Source organism: Salmo trutta, chromosome 7, assembly GCF_901001165.1.
Source record: "Salmo trutta chromosome 7, fSalTru1.1, whole genome shotgun sequence".
NCBI lineage: Eukaryota > Metazoa > Chordata > Actinopteri > Salmoniformes > Salmonidae > Salmo > Salmo trutta.
Window position 1 is genome coordinate 47,229,638 of NC_042963.1, and position 14,945 is coordinate 47,244,582.

The 14,945-nt window shown below is 41.9% G+C and overlaps 1 protein-coding gene across 1 annotated transcript; it reads right to left on the reverse strand.

Moving 5' to 3' along the window:
• Nucleotides 1-1,773: 1,773 nt before the first annotated feature.
• Nucleotides 1,774-7,258, reverse strand: cav2 (caveolin 2). The gene is made up of 3 exons (XM_029759197.1): nt 6,991-7,258; nt 4,538-4,725; nt 1,774-2,966 (listed from the first exon to the last, which is right to left on the reverse strand). Exons 1-3 carry the CDS (start codon nt 7,138-7,140, stop codon nt 2,816-2,818), a joined length of 489 nt encoding a protein of 162 aa, XP_029615057.1. The 5' UTR covers nt 7,141-7,258; the 3' UTR covers nt 1,774-2,815.
• Between the last annotated feature and the right edge of the window lie 7,687 nt (nt 7,259-14,945).

Genomic DNA, 14,945 nt, shown 5'->3' on the forward strand with positions numbered 1-14,945 from the left:
ATAGATGGTTCTGGAAAATATGCCTTCTGGCTCCAGATCACACAGTCAGTACCCAAATGTAGAAGAAAGAAGACCCATTCCTCTTGTCTTTGGCATCAGGGAACAGTGTAAATGAATACACTTCACATTAGACTGAAGCCCTGTAACCAGGGGGATAACCGTAGGCAGAAGGTACATGTGTTGACCCAGATACGTTGAAGGCTCATAAGAAACAACTCATACATCTAGGGCATTTTGCTGGACGAACGTTGTAGAACCATCATCGCAGTATGGAATATTTTTCACATTCTACCGAATCAGTAGAATGTTGTCTGTGTGTAAACCTGCAGATTATCAGTATGGAATATTCTTCCAAGTCGGTATTGTGCTGTGTGTAAACCTGTAGGTTATAAACTGAGCCCCAGGTCATACTCCATAGGCCCACAGGCAGAGGCAGCTCTTCTCCTCTCTATATAGGAAAGTGTCTTGTGCAATCAGACCAGCTCAGTTAGTAATTTATGACTTTTCTCTGGCACTGAGACTGAGAAACATTACCCTAGCCCTCCTATCACAGTTCTCATTACCTTCTATGACAGACAGACATAGCAATACTCAGAACATTTTAGAAATAAGAATCTTTATTTGGTGAAGAAAAGGAACATTTTTGGTACTTTACACAAATCATAGAATACGTGTCGTTTGTTGAGCAGAATTAGAATCATATCGTTGTCCATTTTTGCTACAATGTTTCATCTCATAAAAAAAACTCCAGCCCAAACTCAACACCGATACAATCACACCTGCAATTTTCTCTCGGTAGAGAAGAACCAACTCAGCCAAGTACAGACATGGTCTGTGAACTGTCTTGCTTTATAGCCCAATGATTAGAAGTCACTGAGAGAACCGCTGCGCTTGATTGTCCCTTTCTTGCAGTCAAATTACAAACTTGCCCTCTAGTGGCCTCATGGGTGGAATGTTATTAATAGTTTTTATAATTTCATAATTAATAAACATACATTTCTTTTATAACAGAAAATCCGGTGTTTCTATGTCAAATGTTTTTGTTGTTGATATTTCAGTCTTCTGTGATGTATGTAAAGGCTAATAATGGGACACATTCCATGAATGAATACATTTCAACTCTATATCTGACATGGTACAGGTGTCTTCTTTTTTAAAGCCCATAACCATGTATGTGAGGTGTATACTTTTGTTTCAAAGTAGATTTGTTTAAGACTACCAAGAAACACTCTGTGTGACCCTGATTCAGCCCACTGCAGTAAAAGGTTAAACAAAGCACATGGTCTTGTGTGAGTCCTATTATTGATATGAGCTGTGAAGAACTGGTGGCACTATCTGTCAGATATCTGTCTGTAGAGATTCTCTCTATAGTTGGGTTTTGAAGTAAAGCATGCACGCTAGCTACTACTAGCTCCTAAAACAACCTCAGCAGCACCTGCACTCTTAGAAAAAAGGGTTCCAAAAGGGTTCTTCGACTGTCCCCATAAGAGCACCCTTTTTGGTTCCAAGTATAACCCTTTTGAGTTCCATGTAGAACCCTCTGTGGAAAGGGTTCTACACGGAACACACCTGGAACCAAAAAGGGTTCTTCAAATGGTTCTCCTATGGAGCCAGCTGAAGAACTCATTTAGGTTCTAGATAGTACCTTTTATTTTTTTCTAAGAGTGTAGGCCTTCAGCCATGTACCTGACAAGTGTATCAAGGCTTCACTCAATAGAATTAACTGGAGTGTATTCACCTCATTATCTTAAGGAACACAAGCAGCATGTTCTGTCCAGTTTTTTCATGAGTTCAATCAAAACATGGACAATCAAGAAACAGGACAAATGTGCGTGGCATATAAATAGTAAGTTAGAGAGCCAATACTCCTGTTTTATATTATATTGGACATTTAGTCCACTTCTTGTTTAAATGTATACAACTGTCTTAGGTTTTTACCGTAGGTTTTTTAGGGACGGTTTCCCGGACACAGAAAAGCAAGCGTAATGGAAACTGCCCCTTAGTATAAAAGCCCAAAAATATATCCAAATCACTGCGAGATCAACACAGCAGTAGCAAAATAAGGCTGCACAAGTATGCAATAAGCTGCATCCCAGAATCTTGGATCTATGTACACTCTATTACAGAAAACATATGAAGGAATTCATTCATTCAATTTCCAGCCGAATTGCTATATATACATCACATAAAAAGCAGAAACTACGCAAATATTACATGTCTGCTGTCAGGGATGGTATGATGCCTTATCGTCAAAAACCATGTTGCCCTGATCTGATCGAATATGATTAAAACAGTTCTTTAGAATCAGAATCAGAACTATGGAATGACAAGAATTTGTTTTGGTCACAAATGCAAAATGGTCCTTTTGGCAGTATACATACAAACCCTTTATAAAGCTGGACACAAGAACTTCTACAAACATCAAACCTTAATATTAATCTTTTGTAAAATTCCAGATGACATAAATGATCATGTTGGATCATGTTATTACCCAGATGGTGTCATGGTGTTGTCTAAGGGAAGTTTACCCCAATCAACCTTTATGACCACTTAGAAACATATCATTACTTTACAGGTAGCAGTTAGCCTTCTTATAAATTATTCTATCATAATTCTACCAGATATTATGGAGTGTTGATGTTGGCTTTATAAAGAGCTTATATATTTCAACACAATAACTATGTCTAAGTATTTTTCTACTTAGACATCAGTCAAAAAAGTTATAGCCTTAAATAAATCCTTTTTATGTCTCTCTCATCCGCCCCCCTGCTCTCCCCCCTCTGTGAGTCTTCATGACAGGGAAGGAAAACCCCTATCAGTTGTCTGTGGTCTTGATGTGAACTGATGACAGACACCGGCCCATACTGTGGAAGAGGGGGGTGACAAACATGTCTGTCAGGCTGCTCCAGACCACCTGGACAGAGGGCAGCGCCATCAGACAGCTCCGCACCACTGGCATCAGCACCCTGCGGGGAGGACAAAAGGAAGGACCACAACAACAGCTTCAACTGTGCATCACAAACATGCAGTATTCTTCAAATGCACATAGTGTGTAGTCGTGCATAGCTATTACACATATATGTATTACATTACGAGAAACCTATAACCTTGAGTTTAATATCAAGTGCATGTGAAAGCCCTAACAAGTCGTGCTTGTTACAGACCGCAGAGTACCTCTTAACATGCATCAACACACAGCCTTCTTCATCGTCTTACTTTGTCCCTTTGAGATATTCATAATCGTAAGCAGTTAATGCAGACTTCCATAAATGCTTGCAGCCTGCAGTATGTATTAAGGCTAGGTAGTGTGTTGTTATTAATGTGCCTTTCTCTAGTGCCACTGTGTCTTGTAACACTCAGCCAAACCCCAGACATCTATTGACCAGACACAGGGTCAACTATTTGCTACAGTTGCCATTCCATCCTCTATTGATTTCTGCCTATGTCACCAAAGCAATATTTACACTGCTTATCCTCCATAAAAGCTGTGACAAACAGTGCAGACTTACTCTTCCGCTACGCAATAACTGCATACCAAATTGCACCCTATTTTCTATATAGTGCACTAATTTTGACCAAAGCACTATGGGCCCTATGGGTGCCATTTGGGATGCAGACAATGGCTTTAAGCAGAATAAATTCTGTAGAGAGACAGACATTGAGATATGGAAAAACTAGTCCAGAAACTGTAGTAAAGGTCACATGAAAGTTACTTTGTGACATGCCTAACAATGCCCAAAACAATATGTAGCCTATCTATTCTAGTGGAATGTCCCACTCTCTTCTGAAAATAGGCCTACGGTGCTGCAAGGAAGACTAGAATGCCAACTGTCTGGCAGGGGTTATGGGGGCTTTTTTCCACTACTACTGGAACACTGCATTCCTCCTAACTTTTTATAAAGTGCCTCACTTTTGGTGTTGTTTCAGCAAGTAGCCAGCCTACTAAGTGGCTCTCAGGCAGTTTGTGAATGTGAGAAGTTGCACGATATCCCTACAACTTAAAGGAAAATACCATTCGAAAACTATCTTTTGGTATTTGTTTTCATTAGTCCACTGTTGATATAGCAAAACACATCATACTGTGACACTTTCTGTATTTTTTTTGTGTTCTATATCTTGAAAATGTGATTGTTTACATGCAAAACATTTATGGACTGTATCATCAGTGGACTACTGAAACAAATACCAAAAGATAGTTTTGAGTGGTATTTTGTCTTTTAGGCACCTGTGTCCACTGGCACGCAAATAGTACATAATGGAAAATAGGCCTATATACCAGCATATGGAAAGGTTATGAAATAATTACCAAAATCAAGTTAAAACACTTCAAAATCATTCACAGTTTTACCCTACCTATGATGTGAACTAAATAGCTTATGTTAATGTCAATATACCAGCTTAACTGTGCAAACTGCCACGCAGTATACCACCCTCTATGTCTTCAATGGGACAAAACATTTAGGCAGCGAAACAGGCAAATGAAACATTGGCCCTTGACCAAGCACCGAAACAACAAGATAGCATGTGATGTTCATACCAAATATGAACACAGCTGAAAACCCCGAAGACAATACCAAGGATAAACGCCATGGGCACGGCAAGGATGGTGGTCAATATTAGGTAGAAGCCATATTTGACCAGTTCGAAGACAGCGTGACTTCCTATCCATACTTTGTCGAAGCTGTGGCTCGAACTGGGCTCTGCTATCACATCGTCAAAACCAACCTGGGGAAGGAGACATCTTGTCAGGAATCATTCATTCATATACCCATCTGTCACCATATGTCCTGTATAATCACAAACAAACAATCAGATGTTTCTGAACTGTCTGATCAGGCAGCCTGGTCTCATAGACTAGATGTAACATAGTAAATGTAAAATCCGAGACACACAAATTAGTATGATATATTGCCTTTGGTATGGTTAAATAAGACAGATGGTTACTTAACTTCTCTAGGGTAGGGGGCAGTATTTTCACATCCGGATGAAAGGCGTGCCCGTAGTAAACTGTCTGCTACTGGGAGTGCATTCCTGGGAGTGCATTCCGATGCAGATCATCAAAGGTAAGTGAATATTTATAATGTCATTTTGTTCATTTCTGTTGACTCCAAAATGGCGGGTATCTGTATGGCTTGTTTTGGTATCTGAGTGCTGTACTCAGATTATTGCAAAATTTGCTTTCGCCGTAAAACTTTTTTGAAATCTGACACATCGGTTGCATTAAGGAGAAGTGTAACTATAATTATTTGAATAACTGTTGAATATTTAATCAACGTTTATGATGAGTATTTCTGTAAATTGATGTGCTCATTCACCGGAAGTTTTGGGAGGCAAAACATTTCTGAACATTACACGCCAATGTAAAATGGGGTTTTTGGTTATAAATATGAACTTTATTGAGCAAAACATACATGTATTGTGTAACATGAAGTCCTATGAGTGCCATCTGATGAAGATCATCAAAGGTTAGTGATTCATTTTAGCTGTATTTCTGTTTTTTGTGACGCCTCTCCTTGCTTTCTAAAATGGCTGTGTGGTTTTTCTTGTCTAGGCGCTGTCCTAACATAATCTAATGTTATGCTTTCGCCGTAAAGCCTTTTTGAAATCGAACAATGTGGTTGGATTAACGAGAAGTGTATCTTTAAAATGGGATATAATAGTTGTATGTTTGAGAAATTTGAATTATGAGATGTTTGTTGTTTTGAATTTGCCGCCCTGCTATTTCACTGGCTGTTGAATAGTGTGTCCCGCAGGTGGGACGCTAGCGTCCAACATACCCCAGAGAGGTTAAGGAAAAAATGAAAATTGGGTGTTTGGTTGGGATGGATCGGGTTGGCGTATAATGCAAATGTCTAGCAACACAAAGGTTACAAGTTAGAATCTCATCCTGGACAACTTTTAGCTAATTAGCAACTTTTAAATTACTTACTACTTTTTAGCTACTTTGCAACTACTTAGCATGTTAGTTAAATCTTCCCCTAACCCTAACCCTAACCATAACCTTCACCCTAACCCCTAGTCTATCTAGAAATCATAACATATCATATGTTTTTCAAACAGTTTTTCCATTTTGCAAATTCGTAACATTACTTAATGATGAAATGCCTATGTATGTTATGTTGTGAATTTGAAATATGTCCCTATTTAAGATTACTCTGATGTTTTTCATATGATGTACTTAATAATTAATGAAAACTTGCTATGTCCTCATTGTGGTTTTATGGACGTATTCAATGCGTCTTATTTATACACTTTTGTAATATTTGTGAAATGCATATTGTTATGTTTGGTAGCACTTATTTATTTTTCCTTTGCCTCCAACTCCTTTCCATACATGGAACGGATGTGGGTGGGGCTTGGTCTACATAGAGGTGCTGTTTTCAGAAAATTCACAAAAGCTCTGACGAAGGCCGTTAGGCCGATACGTAAGCTTATTAAATATCAGTGATACTATCAAGAGCAGTGTGCGGTTTCCTTTTTCCCTTCATCCTGTTTCAACTGTTGCCATGCACCTGCAACAAGATTTCTCAGATGTGCGAGTGCCTTTTGAATTTTGCAAATTCGTAACATATAATATGAATTGTAATCCGTAACATATAATAAAAAATGGGTGACGGACATCCACAAATGAATACATTCCATACAAAACGTGACATATCATACTAAAGTATGATCTTGGATTTGCGTATAGAATAATTCGAAATGCTCTGAGACCAGGTTGGTTCAGGAAATGGATGGATAAGAAAACTCCAAATGAAAACTCACAGCCAATTTATAAACTATACTCATAGGCAATAGTAATGATTTGTGCAGCTATTACGCATGCATAGCCAACAATGTTGGTATTACTAGTTTATTACCTATGGCAAAGTAACAATGACATGATGAAAGTATCGAACTATGGCTTGATAGAGGCATATCCACATACTGTAGTTTACTTTGTGAAACCCGAAGCGCACGGTGTGCTGATACACTGATAGGGTAGCTTACCTTTAAGTGCGCGTTTATGTCATTGGGATCTCGGTCTGGAATCGCCGCATATACTTTGTCATTTTTCGACAGAATCGGTTCGATGGATCTGTTGAACTCGTCCTCGTCCATGATAATACTCGTTTCGTAATTCACCTTTTCGAGACCCATTTTCACTTGACAGTCCTGCGACGCGGGGAGCGGCGTAGAGCTGTCGTTGGTCAGAAGCTGGGAGCGCTCTCTGTATTAGGGACTGTGCCTGCGCATGTGAAACGGACCCAAGCCCCGCCAGTGGCGGTTCTAGACCATTTCAACTGGGGGGGCCAAGCTGCGGCCAGTTGTACTGTTAGAGGGGCCAGTTACATTAGACGTTATTGTTGTCATATCGTTTTCTTCACTGCATTGCAGGCATTAGCAGGCAAAAGACCATGTTCATAATCATTAGTGTTCCGTGTTGCCACTGTCTAATAAAGATTGCAAAAATGAGTTATGTAAAAATTATTTCATACTCCACATTTAGGGGGGGCCACAAGGAGGTCAAAAATTGTTGTCACAAGGGCACTGGCCCCCCCTGACCCCACACCAGAACCGCTAGTGCGCCCCGGGGGAAAGCAATGTGGGGTAGTAGACACAACAAGCAAAAGTCATGTCGCCATTAAATTTTATACTAGAGGACAAACATGTTTGTATTTGACACTGTATTTATTTATCTGAACTAGTCTATATTGAACTAGGCCAATCTTGCAAGATTGTAATGGACAGTATTTGTTAATATCTCAATATGTATATCAACTGGACACTGCCCACCCTAGAAATAAACTCATTCCCATTCAGATAAGCATGAGGTGTCTGAGTGCCAAGTCACACAATGCCTCAATCATCAGTCTCAATCATCATGGTCTCATTCCTTCACTTCCTCTTGCTCTATTTGTTCCTCTCTCCATCCACTATCACACACTCTCCAAATAAGAGTGATGTGGAGGAGAGTGGTGGAGAGGAGGATGAGACAAGGGAGACGTGCATGTGAGGTTGGGAAATATAAAAAATACAAACACACACACGGACACACGTAGAGGCTATGTTTGAATGTTGTAGTGCTCCCAACCCCCACCCTGGTAGAGAAAAACCCTTTATGAGGTGATGTCTGAGGCAGAGGATTGTGTGTGTGTGTGTGTGTGTGTGTGTGTGTGTGTGTGTGTGTGTGTGTGTGTGTGTGTGTGTGTGTGTGTGTGTGTGTGTGTGTGTGTGTGTGTGTGTGTGTGTTTGTGGCAGAGAAAAAAACGTTGGGTTACACAGCAACTGAGTAGGCCTACAGAGGCTGTTTTACCTGTACAGAAAGCATAAAGAAACATTGAGTGCATTTTGTGCAAGTCATCATGATATTCTTGCAAATTCTTGCAAACATTGCGCTGATTGAGTTCAGTGACCTTTTTCTCTGCCGTTTCTGAACATACCTGGGAGCAATTTTAGAATCGCTCTGTCTTCAGATTTTTAAAGCCAGGATATAAATACAGTGGGAAAGACATCTTGCTGTGATTATTCTCACAGTGACCCAAATGCATTTCTAATGACCACATATACCACACGTGTGTGTGCCTGCATGCATGTATTCAGGGCTGAGACTTTTGCGGATCCTAAGCTAAATTTTGTTGTGGGGCCCTCCCACCTCACGAGCTAAACATTTTAGTGGCCCCTCTCTTGACGGCATACAGAAACAATAGAAGTTTTACAGATAATTTTCTGCAATTCTAAAAATTTTGCCATGGGGTGGAAAGAAACATTTACAGTTTTACAGCTAATTTCCTGCAATTCTACACATTTTGCCATGGGGCGGAGAGAAACATTTACAGTTTTACAGCAAATTTCCTGCAATTCTACACATTTTGCCATGGGGCGGAGAGAAACATTTACAGTTTTACAGCTAATTTCCTGCAATTCTACACATTTTGCCATGATGTATGCCATGTTAATATGACCTCTGAGTGAGAGTGAATAACAAATGAATGGGGGCCCCTAGAGGTCAGGGCCCCTGGGCACGTACCCTACGTGCCCGGTTGGAAATTCAACCATGATTACTGCAAGTTTAGATAGCTGTCCGCTAGACTAACTTACCAATCTAAAAATGTTAGCTGACAGGGCTAATTGAGTGACTGTCAGTGACTGACATAACAAGAGATAAACTGCTGATGAACAACCTCGTTTCGAAATTGCACCTTGTATATTGTACAATTCTAACTGTAAAAAATACAAATGTTTAGTTTTTTTAGTCAGGGGCCCCCTAGAGGCCACGGGGCCCTAAGCGATTGCTTATTAGTGATGGGGAAAAAATGTATACACTTACATATCGAGATATTATTATTTTGAATATATCGTATCATTTTGATAAAATCGCAATATTATTTTTGGCGCTAGTTGGCTGTATCTGCACCAAAACTCCAGTATTTTTCCTTCATTGCTTGTTCTCCATCTTTAAATAGGGAGCCAATTTGTTTTCAGCGCTTTTATTTCTATGACTGATTAAAACTTATTTTCTCATGACTCTTGTCTCTCTGCAGCAGACATGTGGTGAGCAATATGTTTGGAACATTGACTCACAATATAATCACAGTATCAAATCGCAATACATAGAATCGCGAGAATCGCAATACATATCGTATCGGCACATAAGTACCGTGAAAATATCGTATCCTGAGATCCCTGGCCATTCCCAGCCCTATGTTGCTTATGCCTGGAACCGGCCCAGCATGTATGTATATGTGTGTGTGTGACTGTCAACTCTTTTGTCCACCACTTTGCATTTTATTTGTTGATGAACAAGGTCAGTTGGGTGTCCTTGTCTGTAGAGTGGACGTAGTATAAACAACAGGGGCCTTTGTATATAGAAAAAGTAGGTCAGGGCGTGTGTGTGTGTGTGTGTGTGTGTGTGTGTGTGTGTGTGTGTGACAGCGAGGCAGAAGCCCAGTCAGCAAGCATGGTGCAACAATATAAACCCACAATACCTAGGATTAAACACACAGGGCTTTTCTGACAGCCAAGCATTCAACGAGGGAGGCCTGGCTGGCTCGTTGGCTGGGATCGGGTCGGATAGGCTTGGGTAAGGATAGAGTTAGGGAGCAACAGGGGAAGTGTGGCTGTTAGTGGTGGTGGTGATGGTGGTAGTGATAGTGATGATGGTGGTGTGGGGGAAAATGGTGGTGATGGTGGTGATGGTGGTGGTGGTGTGGGGGCGGGCAAATGGTGATGGTGCTGGTGGTGGTGATGGTGTTGGTGATGGCAGTGGTGATGGTGGTGATGGTGTGTGGGGGGGAAATGGTGGTGATGGTGGTGTTGGTAGTGGTGATGGTGGTGGTGTGGGGGGGGCAAATGGTGGTGGTGGTGGTGGTGGTGGTGATGGCGGTGGTTGTGGTGGCGATGGGGGTGTGGTGGTGATGGTGGTGATGGTGGTGGTAGTGGTGGTAGTGGTGGTGGTAGTTATGGTGGTGGTGGTGGTGGTACTGGTGGTGGTGGTGATGGTGATGGTGATGGTAGTTATGGTGGTGGTGGTGGTGGTGATGGTAGTGGTAGTTATGGTGGTGGTGGTGGTGGTGATGGTAGTGGTAGTTATGGTGGTGGTGGTGGTGATGGTAGTGGTGGTGGTGGTGTTGGTGGTGGATGTGATGGTAGTTATGGTGGTGGTGGTGGTGATGGTAGTGGTAGTTATGGTGGTGGTGGTGATGGTAGTGGTGGTGGTGGTGGTGGTGATGGTAGTGGTAGTTATGGTGGTGGTGGTGGTGATGGTAGTTATGGTGGTGGTGGTGGTGATGGTAGTGGTAGTTATGGTGGTGGTGGTGATGGTAGTGGTGGTGGTGGTGGTGGTGATGGTAGTGGTAGTTATGGTGGTGGTGGTGGTGATGGTAGTGGTAGTTATGGTGATGGTAGTGGTGGTAGTGGTGGTGGTGGTGGTGGTGATGGTAGTGGTAGTTATGGTGGTGGTGGTGGTGATGGTAGTGGTGGTAGTGATCTTTTTATTCTTTTCGTACAGTATCAGTATCTGTCAGTATGTTAGTAATCCATTAAACAAAGTGGTCCCCAGGCATAATTAAACAGGAATAGGGTATAACTATTACATACTCCATCAATGGCATGTTCATGTTCCCTTTGGTGACATAAGACACACTGTAGTATCCAGAGAACATCTAAAACTGCACCCTGCAGTTTTACATAGCATAATGACAAATGTGTTTCAACAAGGAAGTAACTTCTAGATAACTTCTAGTTATATATATGTAAAAAAAACATTTTGCTTTTAAATATTCTTAAAGTAACTGCCCAGTGAAAATTTCACTCATATTGTCAGTAATTCTAGATCATATATCATAGAAATCTGAAAACACTGGGCAGTTACTTTAACCACCAAATAGACAAACAGGGTCTAGACACAACCCAGATACACCCTGTCCTACTGGCATGGCCTCAAGCTACAGGCCTAAGTGACCTATGTACATATATGTGGTCATTGTTTTTGTTAGACATAAACTGACATATTGTTCCCTTGCATACACCTGTTAATGACATGCAGCCCCTATTTTTTTCTCACGCATATTATTCCATAGACGTGTTAGTATTCGCTGCTAATGTGAACAGCAGATGAGGTTCCACCAGCAGCGTCATCGATGACCTTCCTGTGGCTTGGGTGCTGTTTTTGAAGCTCATTCCCTGGAATGTTTAATGAATTCACCAAGCCACCACATTCCAGGACCTGAATTCAAATACTATTTGAAAATCTTTCAAATACTTTGAGAGTTTGCTTTAGTCCGAGATGAACAGGGTTTGCACTTCTGTGACTTTTCCATTGGTTCGATTTCAACAGGCAAGCTCAGTCGAGTATTAGTATTTGAACCCAGATCTGCCGCAGTCCAGGACCTCCAGTGGTCCCTAAAGGACCAGTGCCCTAATGTGGAACCGTTGGAATGGTGATGAGGGCTTCCTCTGGCTTAATGAGGAACAAATGTGTGCATGCTTGTTAGGGGACAGGGGGAACAATCAGTGCACTCACTGTGGATGTGGGGCATCTTGTTGACGGACCCCAGAGGAGAGGACTGCAACTTCCATTATGTTTCTCAAATGGCACCCTATTCCCATTGTAGTGTACATCTTATAGAGCTTTGGTCCAAAATCCCTAGCATGATTATGGGAAACGCCTAGGGAGTGCATTTCAGGACCACTGCACTTGAACTTTGAGTGACAGTTTTTATCTGCCTGAGGTGTGTGTGTTTGCCTGAGTGTATGTTCAAGTACTATCATGTCTGTTTGTGTGCGTGTTTGTATGTGTTTGTGTGTGTATTTGAGGGAATGTGTATTTGTGTGTAAGTTTGTTTATGTTCATGTACACTATATATACAAAAGTATGTGGACACTCCTTCAAATTAGTGGATTTGGCTATTTCAGCCATACCTGTTGGTGATAGGTGTATAAAATCGAGCACACAGCCTTGCAATCTCCATTGACAAACAGTGGCAGTAGAATGGCCTTATTGAAGAGCTCAGTGACTTTCAATGTGGCACTGTCATAGGATGCCACCTTTCCAACAAGTCAGTTTGTCAAATTTCTGCCCTGCTAGAGCTGCCAGTGTCAACTGTAAATGCTGTTATTGTGAAATGGAAACGTCTAAGAGCAACAACGTCTCGGACGCAAAGTGCTAAGCCACACAAGCTCACAGAACGAGATCGCCAAGTGCTGAAGAGTGTAGCATGTAAAAATTATCTGTCCTCGGTTGGAACACTCATTACAGAGTTTCAAACGGCCTCTGGAAGCAACGTCCGCACAAAAACTGTTAGTTGGGAGCTTCATGAAATGGGTTTCCATGGCCGAGCAGCTGCACACAAGCCTAAGTTCACCATGCACAATGCCATGCGTCGGCTGGAGTGGTGTAAAGCATGCAGCTCCATTGGACTCTGGAGCAGTGGAAACGCGTTCTCTGGAGTGGGCTCGCAAGGCTGAGGGCATCCCTAGCCGCCCAGAGGGCATCCCTAGCCGCGTCCTCAGAGCATGCGCAGACCAACTAGCTCTGGTGTGTTTACGTACATTTTCAATCTCTCCCTATCCCAGTCTGCTGTCCCCACATGCTTCAAGATGGCCACCATTGTTCCTGTACCCAAGAAAGAAAGGTAACTGAACTAAATGACTATCGCCCCGTAGCACTCACTTCTGTCATGAAGTGCTTTGAGAGACTAGTCGAGGATCATATCACCTCTACCTTACCTGTCACCCTAGACCCACTTCAATTTGCTAACCGCCCCAATAGATCCACAGACGATGCAATCGCCATCACACTGCACACTGCCCTATCCCATCTGAACAAGAGGAATACCTATGTAAGAATGCTGTTCATTGACTATAGCTTAGCATTTAACACCATAGTACCCTCCAAGCTCATCACCAAGCTCGAGGCCCTGGGTCTGAACTCCACCCTCTGCAACTGGGTCCTGGACTTCCTGATGGGCCGCCACCAGATGGTGAAGGCAGGAAACAACATCTCCACTCCGCTGATCCTCAACACTGGAGCCCCACAAGGGTGCGTGCTCAGCCCACTCCTGTACTCCCTGTTCACCCATGACTGTGTGGCCAAGCACGCCTCCAACTCAATCATCAAGTTTGCAGATGACACAACCGGACTAGGCTTGATTACCAACAATGACGAGACAGCCTACAGGGAGGAAGTAAGGGCTCTGGGAGTGTGGTGATAGGAAAATAACCTCTCACTCAACGTCAGCAAAATAATGGAGATGATCGTGGACTTCAGGAAACAGCAGAAGCAGCACCCCCCTATCCACATCGATGGGACCACAGTGAAGGTGGAAAGTAGAGGTGGGCCGATTTCAAGTTTTCATAACAATCGGTAATCATAATTTTTGGACACCGATTATGGCCGATTACATTGCACTCCACGAGGAGACTGCGTGGCAGGCTGACCACCTGTTATGCGAGTGCAGCAAGGAGCCAAGGTAAGGTGCTAGCTAGCATTAAACTTATATTATAAAAACAATCTTAACATAATCACCAGTTAACTACACATAGTTGATGATATTACTAGTTTATCTAGCTTGTCCTGCGTTGCATATAATCGATGCGGTGCCTGTTAATTTATCATTGAATCACAGCCTACTTCGCCAAATGGGTGATTTAACAAGCGCATTCGCGAAAAAAGCATTGTCGTTGCACCAATGTGTACCTAACCATAAACATCAATGCCTTTCATTAAATAAATACACAAGTATATATTTTTAAACCTGCATATTTATTTAATATTGCCTGCTAACATTAATTTCTTTTAACTAGGGAAATGGTGTCACTTCTCTTGCGCTCTGTGCAAGTAGAGTCAGGGAATATGCAGCAGTTTGGGCCGCCTGGCTCGTTGCGAACTGTGTGAAGACCATTTCTTCCTAACAAAGACCGTAATTAATTTGCCAGAATTGTACATAATTATGACATAACATTGAAGGTTGTGCAATATAACAGCAATATTTAGACTTAGGGATGCCAACCGTTAGATAAAATACGGAACGGTTCCGTATTTCACTGAAAGAATAAACGTTTTTGAAATGATAGTTTCCGGATTTGACCATATTAATGACCTAAGGCTCGTATTTCTGTGTGTTATTATATTATAATTAAGTCTATGATTTGATAGAGCAGTCTGACTGAGCGGTGGTAGGCAGCAGCACGCTCGTAAGCATTCATTCAAACAGCACTTTCCTGCATTTGCCAGCAGCTCTTCGCTGTGCTTCAAGTATTGCGCTGTTTATGACTTCAAGCCCATAAACTCCCGAGATTAGGCTGGCAATACTAAAGTACCTATTAGAACATCCAATAGTCAAAGGTATATGAAATACAAATGGTATAGAGAGAAATAGTCCTATAATAACTAGAACCTAAAACTTCTACCTGGGAATATTGAAGACTCATGTTAAAAGGAACCACCAGCTTTCATATGTTCT